Source organism: Buteo buteo, chromosome 1, assembly GCF_964188355.1.
Source record: "Buteo buteo chromosome 1, bButBut1.hap1.1, whole genome shotgun sequence".
NCBI classification, from domain to species: Eukaryota; Metazoa; Chordata; class Aves; order Accipitriformes; family Accipitridae; genus Buteo; species Buteo buteo.
This window is the reverse complement of record NC_134171.1, coordinates 45,726,324-45,742,152: the sequence shown is the minus strand read 5'-3', so window position 1 is coordinate 45,742,152 and position 15,829 is coordinate 45,726,324. Positions and strand designations below refer to the sequence as shown.

Below are 15,829 nucleotides of genomic sequence, written 5' to 3'. Positions count from 1 at the left end.
TTTTTTTTAAAGGGCCCTTTTTACTCAGAGATCTTTTTTAATTTAAAAAAAAATATATTATTATATTAAAAAAAAAACAAAAACCAAACCAAAAAAAAAAAACGAACCCACAAAACCAAACAAAAATCCCACACCAAACCACAAAAACCCACAAAAAAAAATACAAAGAAACCAAAACCACAAAACCCACACACAGTCTTACTGGGTAAGCACCAAATAAACACGTTTATCCTGATTTGGAAATCACTTGACTTCAGAATGAATTGACTTAGTGGCATGTGAGAAATTTCAGGCACACTACTTCAATCCATGACACAATATTTAATATCTTAAATATTTACTTGTTTGAAAAGATCAGTTTAAAATTCTGCCCACTCAACAGAAGAGGTTGTATTCTTTTCCAGCTGAGAATCTCTAGATTGAAAATACACATAGCACAGGTAGGAATTTAAAAGATAGATTAGGTTGAGCAGAAAAATATTACCACTAAGTCCAATAGCGCCTACTCAATATGATGTTAACTGGTATTTTCAGAGGTTAGTGCTGAAATATAATACCCTCTGAAACAATCTAATACATACTAGTTGTTGATGAAAAGGAATTAATGGTAGTGGGAGACAGAATAATACCTATTCCTCCCTCAGAAAATCTTTATTATTTGTTAACCTGTTTTACTATTGAAGACTCATCATAGTTATAAAGCTCTGACTCAAGATTCCACATACAGTATTTGGGACCTCATACTGAAGTCATTGGAAGTATAAATTCAATAAGTATTTTTTGAGTTAGGCTTTGTGGACTTGAGGATAACTTTTAGAAGCCAACGGGAAGTCTCATTTATTTCAAAGAATAGTATAGATTTTATATTTAGATTTTTTTCTTGTTGTTAAATTCTCATCTATTTTGCTTTGGAAATAAAGATACACATTCAAAAAAGGAGTTTTGAGCACACACCTGTAATAATTGCATTTGACAAATTAAAATAGAAGTAAAGCTATCATAATGAAAGCGATGATGTTCTAGAATAACTTCTGAGGACTGAATCTAATAACTAAGCACATGTGATAATAACGAGCCCTGTATTTATGGGGACTTCCTGCTGCTTGCCTTTCCACATGATTCAAGACAAAACAAAGTACAGCATTTTACAATCATATTAGGCACTGGCCTCACATTTCCTCCTAAAAGCTAAGCTCAAAGACAAGTTCTGTAATTTCAACCCAGATCAACTTCTGTAATAGCTGCTGTTACTGTAGGTTTATATATTAATTCATACAAATACCTCAGCAATAAGGAGTGCGTGAAATCTGAATCTGATATCTGTGACCTGAACAGCATTTAAAAACTGAAGGTACTTCTAAATATATAAAGCAATAGCAGGTACAGTAGCAATACACATGATCCTGAATAACAGCTGCACGACAGATTAGATATTGTTAATAGTGTTGAGTGGTACCTGAGAGAACAAATAGTTCCAGTGAAACTATAAAGCATCACTAATGGAAGAAGGGACTATAAAATTAGGTCATGTTTTGTTTTGGCTAGCTAATTCTTTCTGACAATTTCTTGTACATCTAGTGGTAATTCTTACACTCAAGTCCTCAGTGTGAGGGCCTTCCATGGCCCCTTTGTTGCACATAAGATAACATCAAAAATAGTTCTACACTAACAATAGAAAACAATTCTGAAAGATATTGCTAATTTTTTTTCTTCATTTTATGCAGGATGTCAATTGTTACATAGAGCATTTAGTTCTATTATTTACAATAAACTTGTTATTTGTATTCATTGCATTCAATCAGTTCTACTAATAAATGTCTAAATTAGCATCATTTTTATACTACAATCACAAAGGGAAGTACCTACATATACATACATCTACTGAGTGTTCAATCAGAATAATTTATTATTATTTACTTGGTTGTAGTATGCCTTGAGGTTTTGCAACCCACCATGAAGACCACCCGAAGCACCTGCTTTGAAATTTCATTTTAGATGGTACTTTAAAGGAGGAAAACACATAAGAGTATTTATTTTAGAAAAGAGCACTAGAAGAAAAAAAGACACAGCATTTACAGCAAACACAGAATTATCTTGATACCATAGGGTACATTACACAAACAAAGAAAGTCCTTGAAAAACAAAGGAAGCACATCAGTTGAGTTTTAGTTCACAGAAGATAAAGCTTTCAAGAATCTGTATTCCTTATTTCTAGCTTTTGTTTGGCTCCATCATCCTAGGCTTTCAGCCACCCTTTGAGAAAAAGTTACATATATTTTTCCTGTTGTCCTGGTTTCAGCTGGGATAGTTAACTGTCTTCCTAGTAGCTGGTACAGTGCTATGTTTTGAGTTCGGTATGAGAAGAATGTTGATAACACACTGATGTTTTCAGGTGTTGCTCAGTAGTGTTTAGTCTCAAGTCAAGGATTTCTCAGCTTCTCATGCCCAGCCAGCAAGAAGGCTGGAGGGGCACAAGAAGTTGGGAGGGGACACAGCCAGGACAGCTGACCCACACTGGCTAAAAGGGTATTCCATGCCATGTGACATCATGCCCAGTATATAAACTGGGGGGAGTGGGGCTGGGCGGGATCGCAGCTCGGGAACTAACAGGACATCAGTCGGCGGGTGGTGAGCAATTGCATTGTGCATGACTTATATATTCCAATCCTTTTATTATTACTGTTGTCATTTTATTAGTGTTATCATTATCATTATTAGTTTCTTCCTTTCTGTTCCATTAAACTGTTCTTATCTCAACCCATGAGTTTTACTTTTTCCTTCTGATTCTCTCCCCCATCCCACTGGGTGGGTGGGAAGTGAGTGAGCGCTTCATGGTGCGTAGTTGCTGGCTGGGGTTAAACTGTGACACCTGTCTAAAAAAAAAAACCAAAACATTTGCTGATAGAAAATCCTTTAGCTTGCAGCTGGCTGGGGAAGGAAAGGAAAAAAAAAAAAAAAAAAGAAAAAGAAAAACAAACCACCAAAACACTAAGGAGCTGGATCACTTCTGAGACAGAATTTTATATGATGTGGCCAAAGCAGTAGAGGACCAAACCAGCTGATTCCTTCACTCCCAAGCTCCCAAAACCTAGCTAGGTCTAAACTTTCTGGTTTGTCTTCTTAATGGAAATAATTTTTCAGGCTTCTCTCTGCATACACCATTGATCTAGTTAAACTGCTATGGCACTGAGTAGACAGATTTCTAGTAGATAGATGCTACAGCACCAACACCCCCCCCCCCTCAGTATAAGTGAAAACAGTACCCAGAAAACTACATCAGTCCTGCCAGTATGTCAAACACTACAGAAGCTAGAAAGCATCTTCATCTGCTTGTAACATTTTGTGAACCTGGACTTGGCACAAGCCTCCAAGCACCCTCTAAAGCATTTTCTTTCTTTGTTACTGCCTCAGCATCTGACCTTCTGAAGAGGGAAAGGGATCTTTATTCCACTGCATTACAGTTATTCACATTTGGTTATCCTGTTTATTTTGAACTCATTTTGTCAGATAAAATGAGACTGTCAAAAGTAATTCACAGAATACAAGCAAGCATGTATATGTATATATGTACAGATATATATTTACGTGCATGTTAATACCTTTAAAACAGGCAATGATTAATCTTTGCCCTTAAGATGGTTTATTTTCTACCACTAGAGAAAAATTAGAATTGCTGTTATCTGTGGGGAACTCTTCATAAAGCAGTACAATCTACAGTCATGTTTGATTCTGAATTTACAATGTTTAGATGACAGTAAAATTTCTAATTAAGTATGCCAATAAAAAAAAAAATTTCTTACCTGCAATTGCTAATGAAACAGTACTCATAATTAATCCTGCAGATATGCACTCATATTTAAATAAAATGTAATTGCCCAGTCCTTTAAAACGAAACCATTTTAAGGGAGTAGGTTGTTCAACAGCATAGTTAAGATGGCTTTCAATCCTATCCAATTGTGCTCAAAGTCTTATCCAAGTGTTTTTAAATACCATTTGGAATCACAGCTAGAAACATGCATGCTAGTTGCATGCTTGATTATTACTCTTCCCTTCCTAGGCACAGGCTGATGACAAATACCCCTAATGCCTTCTCTCAGCCCTTTTCCAGCCTTCTCATTTTTTTCAAAGGTTCTTCTGTGCAGCACGATCCAGTGCTGAGTACAGGATGTTGATGAACATTTACATTTAGAAAATAAGAGCTGTTTAATCTTCACCAAACTCAAATATGTCTTAAGAGTATATTTTGTTATCTATAGTACATTTTATATTTTAGTAGCTTTAGGTACAAACTGGCTTCAAACGTACCCTTGGGGAATTGCCACATATAAAACCTATGGTGCTGTGACCCCTATTACCGCTCCCCTACCTCCACCACCTAGTCCTAGCGTTTCTGTGCTCATATGACTCTTTCTTAACAAACAAGGCATTAAGAACTGCTTCCCTTTTATGCCCTTTCTTCCACTCCCTCTCCATACTTAAAAAAGCAACTCGTTAGAGTTACAGAAACAAAGAAGAAAAAAAACCCAAAACAAAACCAAAACCAACCCCTTTGAATTCTGTGCATCAGTTCTGAACAGGATCAATTTTTCTGGCATCACAAACCCAAATTTTGTCCACTGCCATTCTGAGTGAATAAATGTCAGTAACTCTTGTTCCAGTGGTTGGGCAGACAAACTTTAATGAGGAGAGTTCAATAGTTCTCAAAACCACCACTCCACTGCTATTAGGGATAAAGGCAAATCCACTGGGAGTAGCAGGTATTAAATTGAGATTAGGTTCTAAATGTAGATGAAAAAGGTGGAGATAAAAGAATGAAAAAACAGTGACAAACACAGTTAAGCTCAATGGACAGAGGACCATGCGAGGGGTCAAACATTCTACAAGCATTTTTTATTTTAAATAACAGTTATGTCTTTTAAACTTCTTTAAATAACAAATAAAACCATAATATTTTAGAAGATGATCCACTGCAAATACTACCATTCACTTATAATCTTTCATTCATTACATAGTTATGAAAAGTATTTTTTAAAAAATCCTTCCTATTTTGGTTTTGATTTGTTCTACATGTTTGACAGTGTCTGAGCTGGTGAAAAAATAATCTTTTCCATACTGTACAAAATGAAAAATTCAAAATTATAATATATAATTGCAATATAACACAATTATAACTTTGGAATGCAAAACTGAAATTATTAAATACTTAAAGAAAATTCAGGAAAAAAACCCAGTTTTATTTCTGTTTGGAATAAATAGTTTCAGCCTTCCTTTTTCACTTAATTGAAGAAAACTGAAATGTTTAATTCTATCATAGGTTGATGCTTAAATGAGGAGATACTTGTGTGTGGAATGGTACATGAAAGATGTGATGTGAGTGCTTCTTGCATGTGTTTCCTTTCATGGATCTGGTTCCCTGTCTATATTAATTCTCTGTATCCTGGTAAATCCAGACTTGCCATTACTAGTAACAGGTCACAGGCTTTGCCTTAAACAAACAGCACAGGCCTCTGGACTGGGGCTGTCACACTCACTTTGCCTGGGGTTGACTTGGCTTGTGTGAAGAGCTTGGTTTCAGCTTGGCGTCAGCTTGTTTAGCCATAAGAGCAGTAGCCGAATGACCAGGTGGCTATCATTTAATTTGTTTTGGTTTTGCTTAGCTTAGTATACTTTTATAGCATTATGTAATTTTTATTAATGCTATGGACATAGGTCACAATGACTGAATTCAAACTCTCTTGAAACCAAATGCAACGGAACTAGAGTTAATCCTCAAATTTATTTCGAGAGTATTTGTTTTGCCTTAATTTCAGAGACTAATGGTATGTCACATTCCTTTGGCCTGCCGGGCACACAACATACAATGAACTAGTACCTTTTTTTTAGGTTTCATTTTTAAATAATGTAATGAATATGTAGACAGTTTGTTAAAAAACGCTACATAGTAGAATGAATCTTGCTCTAGAAATCATCTTGCAAGATATGCCTATAGTTTTAAATAGGGTCTTCTCCACTATTGTATTGCAACAAAGAAACCTGAATAATTCCTAACTTTATGTAAATTAATGTTTCCATTATCATTCATATTAAGGCAATGCTTAACATACCATATGGAAATGATCTTCATTATTCAAAAGTCCATTAAAAATACACATCAAAAAGCTATCTTTGTCTGGAGTTTTACAACTACGCAAAATAGTCCCTCAGAGGCACATTGAAGTCTTATTTGGAAGAACAATGTTATGTTTCCATTAACACATGCTTTCAGTGTTTGCAAACAGCATGCTAATGTTTTAAACATGTCTTTAACCTCTTGGATTGCTACAGATGCTACATGCTTCCATATATATTTCCAAACCTATGCATATAATCAAGATCTACATGTAAAACATCTATTCATAAAATGGTAGATAATGCACGGGTACATTTCTATAGATGCTATGTAATTATGTTTTGGTAAGTCAGACTTATATCACAACATTTAATAAAGAAATAAAGGTATTTCCAAGTGTTTTGTTAGTACAGATGAATTAATGTCACTGCCACAAAGTCCTAACATCTCCATTCTCTCCCTCTCCCCCCTTACTTCTTGGCTGTACTCTCACTTCTTTTGCATGAGTTATGGTCTGACCCTTCACTTAGTCAAATTCAGGTCACCCAACTGGCAGAAAATGCACAGGATTGGGAGTGGGATGTGGAGGGTGAATATTTTTCTGATGATCTCCTGATCTCCTAAGTGACTCAGAGGAGAGACTAGGAGTGTCAGGACACTGCAAGAAAGGCAGTCAGATAATGTCAGGAAGCAGGACCAAGTTTTTTTTAGGAGCAGTAAGCCATTCGTTTAGCTAAGCAGTATCACAAAATCATACTTTCTGAAAGACTTTCAGGGAAATAAAAATAGAATTCAATGGGCAAAACTAGGAAAGTTTCAGGCAGTCTTTCTTGATGATTAATTTCATGTTTATTCTTATTGCCTTCCATGCAGCCATTTTTTTCCTAATACCCATTCATTACTTTTTAGTTTTAAACTCTCTAAGTAGTTTTGGATCTTTTTTCCTTTGACATCATCTAAAGTGGCTGAGAGCTGTCAGTTGTCCAAAGATAAAATACAAGAAGACTAAAGCAGCAGGCTGCAATGACTCAAAAAATGAAGATACATTAATGGACTAGCCAATGCATAATCAAACTATAATTATAGGAAGAGCTGAGCACAAACTTTATCTACTATGCTGCCAGGTTGCTGAATGTGGAGCAACGGCTATTGAAACCAAAGTCAGATTTCAAGATTCAGTCTTAGATATGAGGTAGATTAAGAGTAAAAATCACCAGTTCTGATCTGGATATAACAAAACGTATGGATGTATCTTATACTGCATTTAACATATCATATAAAAGCTCTCAACATCTATCTTCTTTCTGCTAGTCATTACCATGTTGACCCATACCCCAGTGGTTTGGTCAAGATGTTTGTATGTACTGTACACATTTATCCTCAGTCACCTTTGGCATTCAAGGGAATAAATATCTGGCAAAACTACACAACAAATCTATATCTCTCTCCAAGTCCTGTGAAGACATAAGGCACCTAGTAGAAGTAGTACATTTGTTGATGGGTTTGTCAGAAATGGTCTTATGGGCACGCATAAATACAGGGTGTGGGGAAGTGTAGCTTTTTTGGTTCTATTGATTACATCCTGACCACACTACTTCCCACTTGTGCGCAACACAGACTTATCAATGTATGTTGGCATTAAGAAAGATTATTTAGTAATTCTCCATTACCAAAATCCTTCAGAAATCTGGACACTAATGGATCTCATTGATTTCTGCTAAGAAATTGTCTACTATTACATGACTGTAAAATTGTACTCATTGTTTAAGTTCAGCATCAGGATGTATAAAGAATTAAGAATAAAAAAATATCATTTTAGAAAAACAAAGCAAGAGAGAGAAAAGAAAACTGAAAGAAGAATAGGGTAATCTTTGTACTTACGAAAAGCTCTATAGAATTCTTCCAGAGCTAGGTGCTTGTCACTATTATAATCATCATATTTCAGCAAATCGAACAGAGAGCAGTCAGACAGATCCTTGCCAAGCTCATCCCGTTTTATTACCTGACAAGAAAATTATAACCATGAAATTACATTTGAGCTCTTAGAGTTCTCTGGTATAATTAATTGTTTCTAATAATCATTTAATAGATCATTTTAAGGTTGCTGTGGGGCAATGAACTGCAACTGTGTAAAGTCAGGGATTTCCAGTTACTTTGTAATTATTTATTGCAGTTTTAGAAGTTAATACCTTTAGGACAGACTCACTGAGATTACACAAAAGTTTTGAGAATATATAGAGAATATATATAATGGGGATAGACAGAAGCACTATAAAGACACTGTGAATGTTAAAGCTGATTTTACTTTACATGTATAGGAATGGTGATTAAGAAACATTCAAATATACTTTAGATAATAATTTCCCAAGTACACATGACATAATGCCTTTTTTCTCTCAGTCTAATTCCTAACCACAAAAAACAAATTCAGACATTTTCAAAAATACCTAAAATAAACTCCTATTACCCTCCTAATTGTATCAACTTCTTACAGGCTTTTGACAAGCCTATTATCTTCCCAAAGACCTGTTATAAAAGTAGCTGACCTGAAAAGGCTTCTGTCTCAATGGGGGCACATACGCTTTTGTAAATAGATCGTAGCTAATAGCTATTAGATTTTTAACTCCAATGAACTTCTCCCAGAGAAATGTTCTTTAATTTGTGCACCATTTTGGTTTAAAGTCCATATACGTTGTAGACATCTACCTTGATTCCATCCAAGGAATTTTTAAGAGGTTGATAACCACAAGCATTCAGAATTCTCATTTTGCAAGGTGCATGTATTAAAAACACTATCACATAACTGAAAGAACCAAACCTAATGCAACCCCGTGTTGCAATGTTGCACAGTTTAAAGTTTTGTACCAGGCACAGAAAAAATGAATATAATTATAGTTAATTCCTTTGTAAAAATAATTACTCTTCCTACCCTCTACCTGTCTCCCAAAATAACTGCAAAACCATTACATTTGTATTATCATACGATAGCTTCTGCAAAACAGAGGATACAAAGGCTTTTGTGTTTCAGTTGCTCTGCAAAGGAATCAGCAGGAATTGAAAGGAATGCATTCAGTTATTTGTGTAAATACAAAATATCTAAATAAATAATAGAGAATAAAGGGAGCATTAGAGCAAAGAGAAAGGACACAAACATTTTACCCTACCAGAAGTTATCTTCTATATATTAATATAAAAGCATTATAAAAGATAATAACCTTGTCAGTACATTAGAAAATATGAAAACCATTCACAAAGAAAAATCACCACAAAACCAGCTTTAGCTATTATTAATTAAAGATACATACTACGCTACCTGAATATTAGTGCTAGCTACTGCTCATACTTTAAAAGACTGTTTATTAAGTTCACATTAAATTGAATTAAGAAAAAATGAAACTGTGGAGATCTTACAGCTGGTACATAAAGGACAAAAATGTAGCCTGGGAAAAAATGAATAACTCTAAGCCCATTGTAGTTATACAAGTAGCACTAAAGATATAATGGTGTGTATTGAAAACTTCAGTCTAGAAGAAATCTCTGAGATTTCAAGGCCATGAAATGTGCTGAAAATCACAGTTGGTTCATGAAAAAGAAACACTTAGGGTGAGAGGCATTGTTCCTTTGCTTGTTTTTCATAAAAGTTGGTCTGAAATAGTTTAAAACGCTTGTTCCTGCTAGCTTCAATCGTACGAAAAAGAATTAAACTTTACACCTAAGGTGGTGCAATAAAACCTTTGTTAAAGCCCACCAACACTTGCCACTATAGTACCACATTTTTAATTGCATATTAGTGTTCTCAGCTTCAATCCTTTGAGTTGAAATCTGTCTTATAATGCTTTTCATTTATAATTTGTCAATTTTGTTAAAAATAATAATAATTATAAAAAAATAGCCGGAAAGATTGAGATATTTCCAAGAATGATGCTATGGATATGATTTATCTTCCTGGCAATTATTTAATTTTTATCTTCAGTAAACCCATAATTTTGATTACAGTGTTTGTTTATATATATACATCTTTATGCTGGCGATATACTTTAGAGTTCTTTGGAAAATTCACTCATTTTTTATAAACCCTCCAAAAATGTCCATAAGGACAGATTTTAGAAGGTACAGAAGTGATTTCATGTAATGATTAATCTTAATTATCTGTGATTTGCTACTAAAAGAGCTGTTCTAATTTTTACCCAATAGGAATTCTCCTGTGCTGGATCTAGCCATCTCCCAACTCTGCAATGTGATCTGTGGATCAGATCAACCCTCTGATCAAAAGTAAAGTTAATCTTTGTGGAAATTTTGTTTGTTTGGTTGTTTTTTTTCTCTTGAAGGGGTGGGAGATTAATATTCTATAACAAGATGTATGACTCAGAACAGGTATTAGGGTGTCGGAATTTGGCTTTTGAAAAATTACCTGTTTCTGTAGCAGCCTGCAGTCAGATCAGATTGACTGCAATATTAAATTACAACCTATATGAGATTCTAGCAAAGCAAAGCTGGCTACTTACCAAGACATTAGCCAACGGAGAAGTTGTTTAGCAACTCATGTTAGCATCAAGCGTTTTAAAATCATCATGATCAAACTGCCTGTTCACAAGGGTCCCTAACTCACCGGCTGAGGAGACCTTTTTCTTATTGACATTACCTTTTAACAGATCTTGACATATCAGTGAAATTCCATAAGTGGGCATATAATGACACAGCGCAAATATTCAAACAGGGCAAGAAAAAAATGTCAGTATTGGTTCAAGAAATAAACAGTGAAATTCACAAATAAAGACTGTGAATATTTTTTGTTTCTAAATACTGTCACAACATCACATTTTAACACCATCTTCTAGGAAATACAGCCTGTCAGACAACCCTGTTTTTAATTTTCTTTTACTTATGTAAGGGATTTAATTTACAAAGGCAGCTTGCTAAACTTAATAGCTTCTTGTAGGTATCTTTAATTTCACATCCCACATCATTACAAGAGAAAAATAATACTATGCAGTATCAATAAGGCATATACTGCACAAATAATAATGTCAGTAATTACAAAACCTAAAAAATAGATATCAGTAAGGAATCATCAATGGCTGAAAAAATCCAGTGGGATTTTGAAAGTCTGGGTCTCATCCCAATCCTTTTTGATAATTTAAAAATAAATATAAAAAGAAAACTGGCAGATGGTATATAATGTTGAGGTGAATAATAATGAGGAGGACAGGGCAGCTTATGGAATGAAATGGATGACATAGTTACATGTTTTCAGGAAAAGGATCTGTGTTTTCATAGAGCCAAATATAAGGTCATTCATCTAGAAATAAGAACCTAGACCATACCTTAATGAGGATGGGCCCTGGAAAGCAATTTATCTGAAAAAGAAGCAGGATTTGCTGTGGCTAAGGAAGTCTCAAATTCCAGGATCATTCTGTAGCCTAACCAAGCAGTATTTCTTTTTGAAGTGTAACAAGGTAACTCAGGGTAGAAAGGCAATGGTGGGACTGATATTGAAACACAACATTCAGTTTTGACTTGCGCATTTTAAAATTTAATGTTGAGAAGCTAGAAGGGAACTTCTCAAGTTAGAAAGGATCCATAAAAGTAATGAGAAGCCTGTTGAAAACACTTTACAATAAGAGAGATGAAAAAAAATCAATCTTTATAGGTTTTGGGGGTTTGGCTTTGAGGTTTTTTTGGTGGTTTTCTTTTGGGGGGGGGGTGTCAGTTAAAAGGATACTAAGAATTGACCATATCACATTCAATAGGTACTTTCACAGAGGAAAAGAATAAATATGGACACTTCAATTTGGCAAACAAAAGTTAATAGGACAGGAAATATGAAAAACACCTCTGAAACCAATAACGAAAAGCTACAGGAACACTTAACCTTGAATCCTGGGATGTTCTCCTTGACGTTTTCAAATCAAAGCTGCACACTTCCTTGTAGAGCTTTTTTGCTTCAGCCAAAAGCAAGACATTAAGGTTTTTAATTAAAAGTGTAGGATAAATAGAATAAAATTCCATGTCTATGATACACAAGTTAGAATAGATGATGGTGTATCATAGATGATCTAACAGCATGCCTTAAGTTTTAAATTCTATTAATCTCTGTCCATGGAGGAGAGAAGAGTAAAATTCAAGGAAACTGATTCTTGAGCCAATTCTTTAAACCCAGCTGGTCTACTCCCTGGTTAAACTAAACAGACAGTAATTAGTTAGGGAGGCAGGATAGAAACAGGCAAAGTTTTTAGTGAGTCACATGCTAGAAACAAAATTCTTACTATAAAGGTTAAAGCCCGAATAAGATAATCTGTGCAATTTTATGATTGTGCCATACAAGTCATACATGGGGTTATTTGATTTCAGACTTCTGAGTTGAAAATTTGTACCAGAGAATATTCACAAATATTTATGCTCACAAATTTTACTTTACATTTTCATAAAGACAGTAAAGTATTACATGTCGTGAACAGGTAAAAGGTGAGACATACAGCAAAACTGCTGTTCTGTTTATGGCTCATTGTGAAACCCCATAAATACTGAAAATGTAGAAACTTAACTAAATTTTCAAGTGAAAAATATAGCTTTTCTAAACTATGAGCCTTATCCTTGAGAATTGAATGGTCTTTGAAACATGGAGGAGGGATTTGTATTTGGAAAATATTCTATTTTTTAAAGATATAGCACACAATTATTTATTTCCCATGAAACAGCATACTGTTAGCTAAGTTCAAAAACTCTCAGGAATATAGTCAGTACTACTCTAAATTTTAGGAGACTGGGAAAGGTAATCTGATTAAAAATGACAAACTGCATGTCAGAATAGATTGTTTCACTCATTTCCATTTAATTTGTGACAGTGTATTGGTTTTATGTGGCAAGGTTTTGGTAGCGGGGGGGGTTACAGGGGTGGCTTCTGTAAGAAGCTGCTGGAAGCTTCCCCTGTGTTCGAGAGAGAGCGAGCCCATACCAGCTGGCTCTAAGACAGACCCTCCGCTGGCCGAGGCTGAGCCAATCAGTGATAGTTGTAACGCCTCTGTGATAACATTTTTAAGAAGGAAAAAAAAGTTGGGAGAGTGAGAAACAGCCGCTGGAGAGAGGAGTGAGAACATGTAAGAGAAACAAGCCTGCGGACACCAAGGTCAGTGAAGAAGGAGGGGGAGGAGATGCTCCAAGTGCCGGAGCGAAGATTCCCCTGCAGCCCGTGGTGAAGACCCTGGTGAGGCAGGCTGTCCCCCTGCAGCCCAGGGAGGTCCACAGTGGAGCAGATCTCCACCTGCAGCCTGTGGAGGACCCCACGCCGGAGCAGGTGGGTTCCCGAAGGAGGCTGTGACCCCGTGGGAACCCCGCGCTGGAGCAGGGTCCTGGCAGGACCTGCGGATCTGCGGAGAGAGGAGCCCGTGGAGCAGGTTTTCTGGCAGGACTTGTGACCCCGTGGGGGACCCACGCTGGAGCAGTGTGCTCCTGAAGGACTGCACACCATGGAAAGGATCCATGCTGGAGCAGTTCGTGAAGAGCTGCAGCCCGTGGGAATGGCCCACGTTGGAGAAGTTCGTGGAGGACTGACCCTGTGGGTGGGACCCCACGCTGGAGCGGGGGAAGAGTGTGATCAGTCCTCCCCTGAGGAGGTGAAGTGGCAGAAAATAACGTGTGATGACCGTAAACCCCATCCCTGTCCCCCTTGTGCCGCTGGGGGGGCTTGGTGGAGAAATCCGGGAGTGAAGTTGTGCCCGGGAAGAAGGGAGGGGTCGTGGGAAGATGTTCTGAGATTTCATTTTATTTCTCATTACCTTACTCTGGCTGATTTGTAATAAATTGAGCTAATTTTCCCTAAGCTGAGTCTGTTTTGCCCGTGACGGTAATTAGTGAATGATGTCTCCTGTCCTTATCTCGACCCGCAAGTTTTTGTTATATTTTTCTCTCCCCTGTCCAGCTGAGGATGGGGGAGTGATAGAACGGCTTTGGTGGGCACCTGGCGTCCAGCCAGAGTCAACCCATCACAGACAGCCACAAAGAAAAGTCTGCAGAAGTTATGAAACTAGATCACAAATAACACAACATTTCCTTTATTAGTCCACCTTACCAATAATTTTGTTAGTCGGTGATTTTTGCTTGCCTGTGCTTGATGGTCTCTATGTACTTCCCCAAAGAAAATGCTACAGAAATAAAACTACAAACAAAAACTTCCTTTACAGCGAACATGATGGTTCAGTTAATGTGTGGTCACCTTTGCTAAAGGCAAGTATCTCTCATCACAACAGTATCACTCAGTGCATGATCTAAAGTACATCAAACACCAAACACTGGGGCACTTGTGCTCCAAATTAATTCTGACTGCACGAGGGGGTTCAATTACCTTGTTCCACCATCTTCCACAGCAGTATAACTTTGTGGAAATTAAAAGAATTGATAACGCTGTACTAAACAAACTAATTAAGTGTATAATTCCTTCAGATTATTTTTTTTAAAAAGATAATATATAGTAACCAAGCCATTTATAGATACAGCTCTACTCATCTACAGAGAGTGTATTCTTCTAAGGTGTGGCATATTCCTGAGATTTACAGGCAAGTACACATACCTACCTTATAGACAATAGTACTTAATTTCCTACTTAATTTGCTTATTTTTTAGTACACTTTATATTAGAACTTCTGAATTGATGCTTATGTAAAGATGCTATATATACATATACACGTACCCACACTTCTGTATTTATCTACAAACACACATGGATATGTGACACTATTCAAAGGTTCATAACACTTTATGAGAAATCTGTATTTCTGATGTCACCTGTAACTGAAGCATATTAAACTGATATGTGAAAATGGCATATTTAATCTTATAGTAGTTCCCATAACTTCCACTTATCATTCCTTGAAACAATGATTAATTTAGTACAGTTTCCTCAGAGTAAGTAGTTCATTTGCTCTTTCTTAATTGTTTTTGTTTGGTTTCACTAACTGGAATTAAATGACACTGAGAACACATCAAAATAAAATGCAGAAGTAAGGAACAGGAAAATTTTTTATAATTAATATTATACATTCAGCTTGCTTTTAGACTGTGTCACTTCCCTTTCCTATAAAATTTTGCTTTCTTAGCTCACTAGCATAAGAAATAAATACAAGGAAAACAGCTCTAAGTCTAATCAAGTATAGATTATTTCACTTTCACACACAGAAGGAACTTGAATTTCGCTGTTGAGCAAAATGAAGTATTCTCAGAGCTTATGTATCTTTCACTGATGAAAACCAGAAAAGGTTTACTGTTTATAAAATGGCAATTGCACCATACAGGACTAACTGCATTCATCAGTGGAAAAACACATTTTATTCCCATGTCTCCCCATAATACTTCTGATGTTTTTTCTCTTCTATACAGCAACAACAATATAGAGTAATCGAGTAGTCTACAGTGAAACACTGACATTCCATTTATAACTTTGTATTAAATTCCATTGTGGTTTTGCATAAGACAATAGATAAACAAGTGAGTCTGTTAACAACTGAATATTCATAGTTAACCAGAAGAATCAATTATCTTCCTTTATTTTGGATTCATTTGAATTCTTTCAAAGTGCTTTAAAAACAAACCAAAACAAACTCTTCAAGGAACCACCCCACTTTATCAGAAATCTTGCAGATATGTTGCATTTATGTTATACCAGAGGTGATGAAGATGATGAAAATTCTGCCTATTTCATAGTCCACCCTTTTGGAAGGGTAGATA

The 15,829-nt window shown here is 36.0% G+C and overlaps 1 protein-coding gene across 1 annotated transcript in view; it reads right to left on the bottom strand.

Annotated features, from left to right (window-relative positions):
- FSTL5 (follistatin like 5) overlaps window positions 1-15,829 on the bottom strand; it is a 312,282-nt gene that overhangs the window by 141,834 nt on the left and 154,619 nt on the right. Inside the window, exon 5 of the mRNA XM_075029092.1 lies at window positions 7,991-8,111. Within this exon, the coding sequence (XP_074885193.1) occupies window positions 7,991-8,111 (121 nt within the window). The remainder of the gene's footprint in view (window positions 1-7,990; window positions 8,112-15,829) is intronic.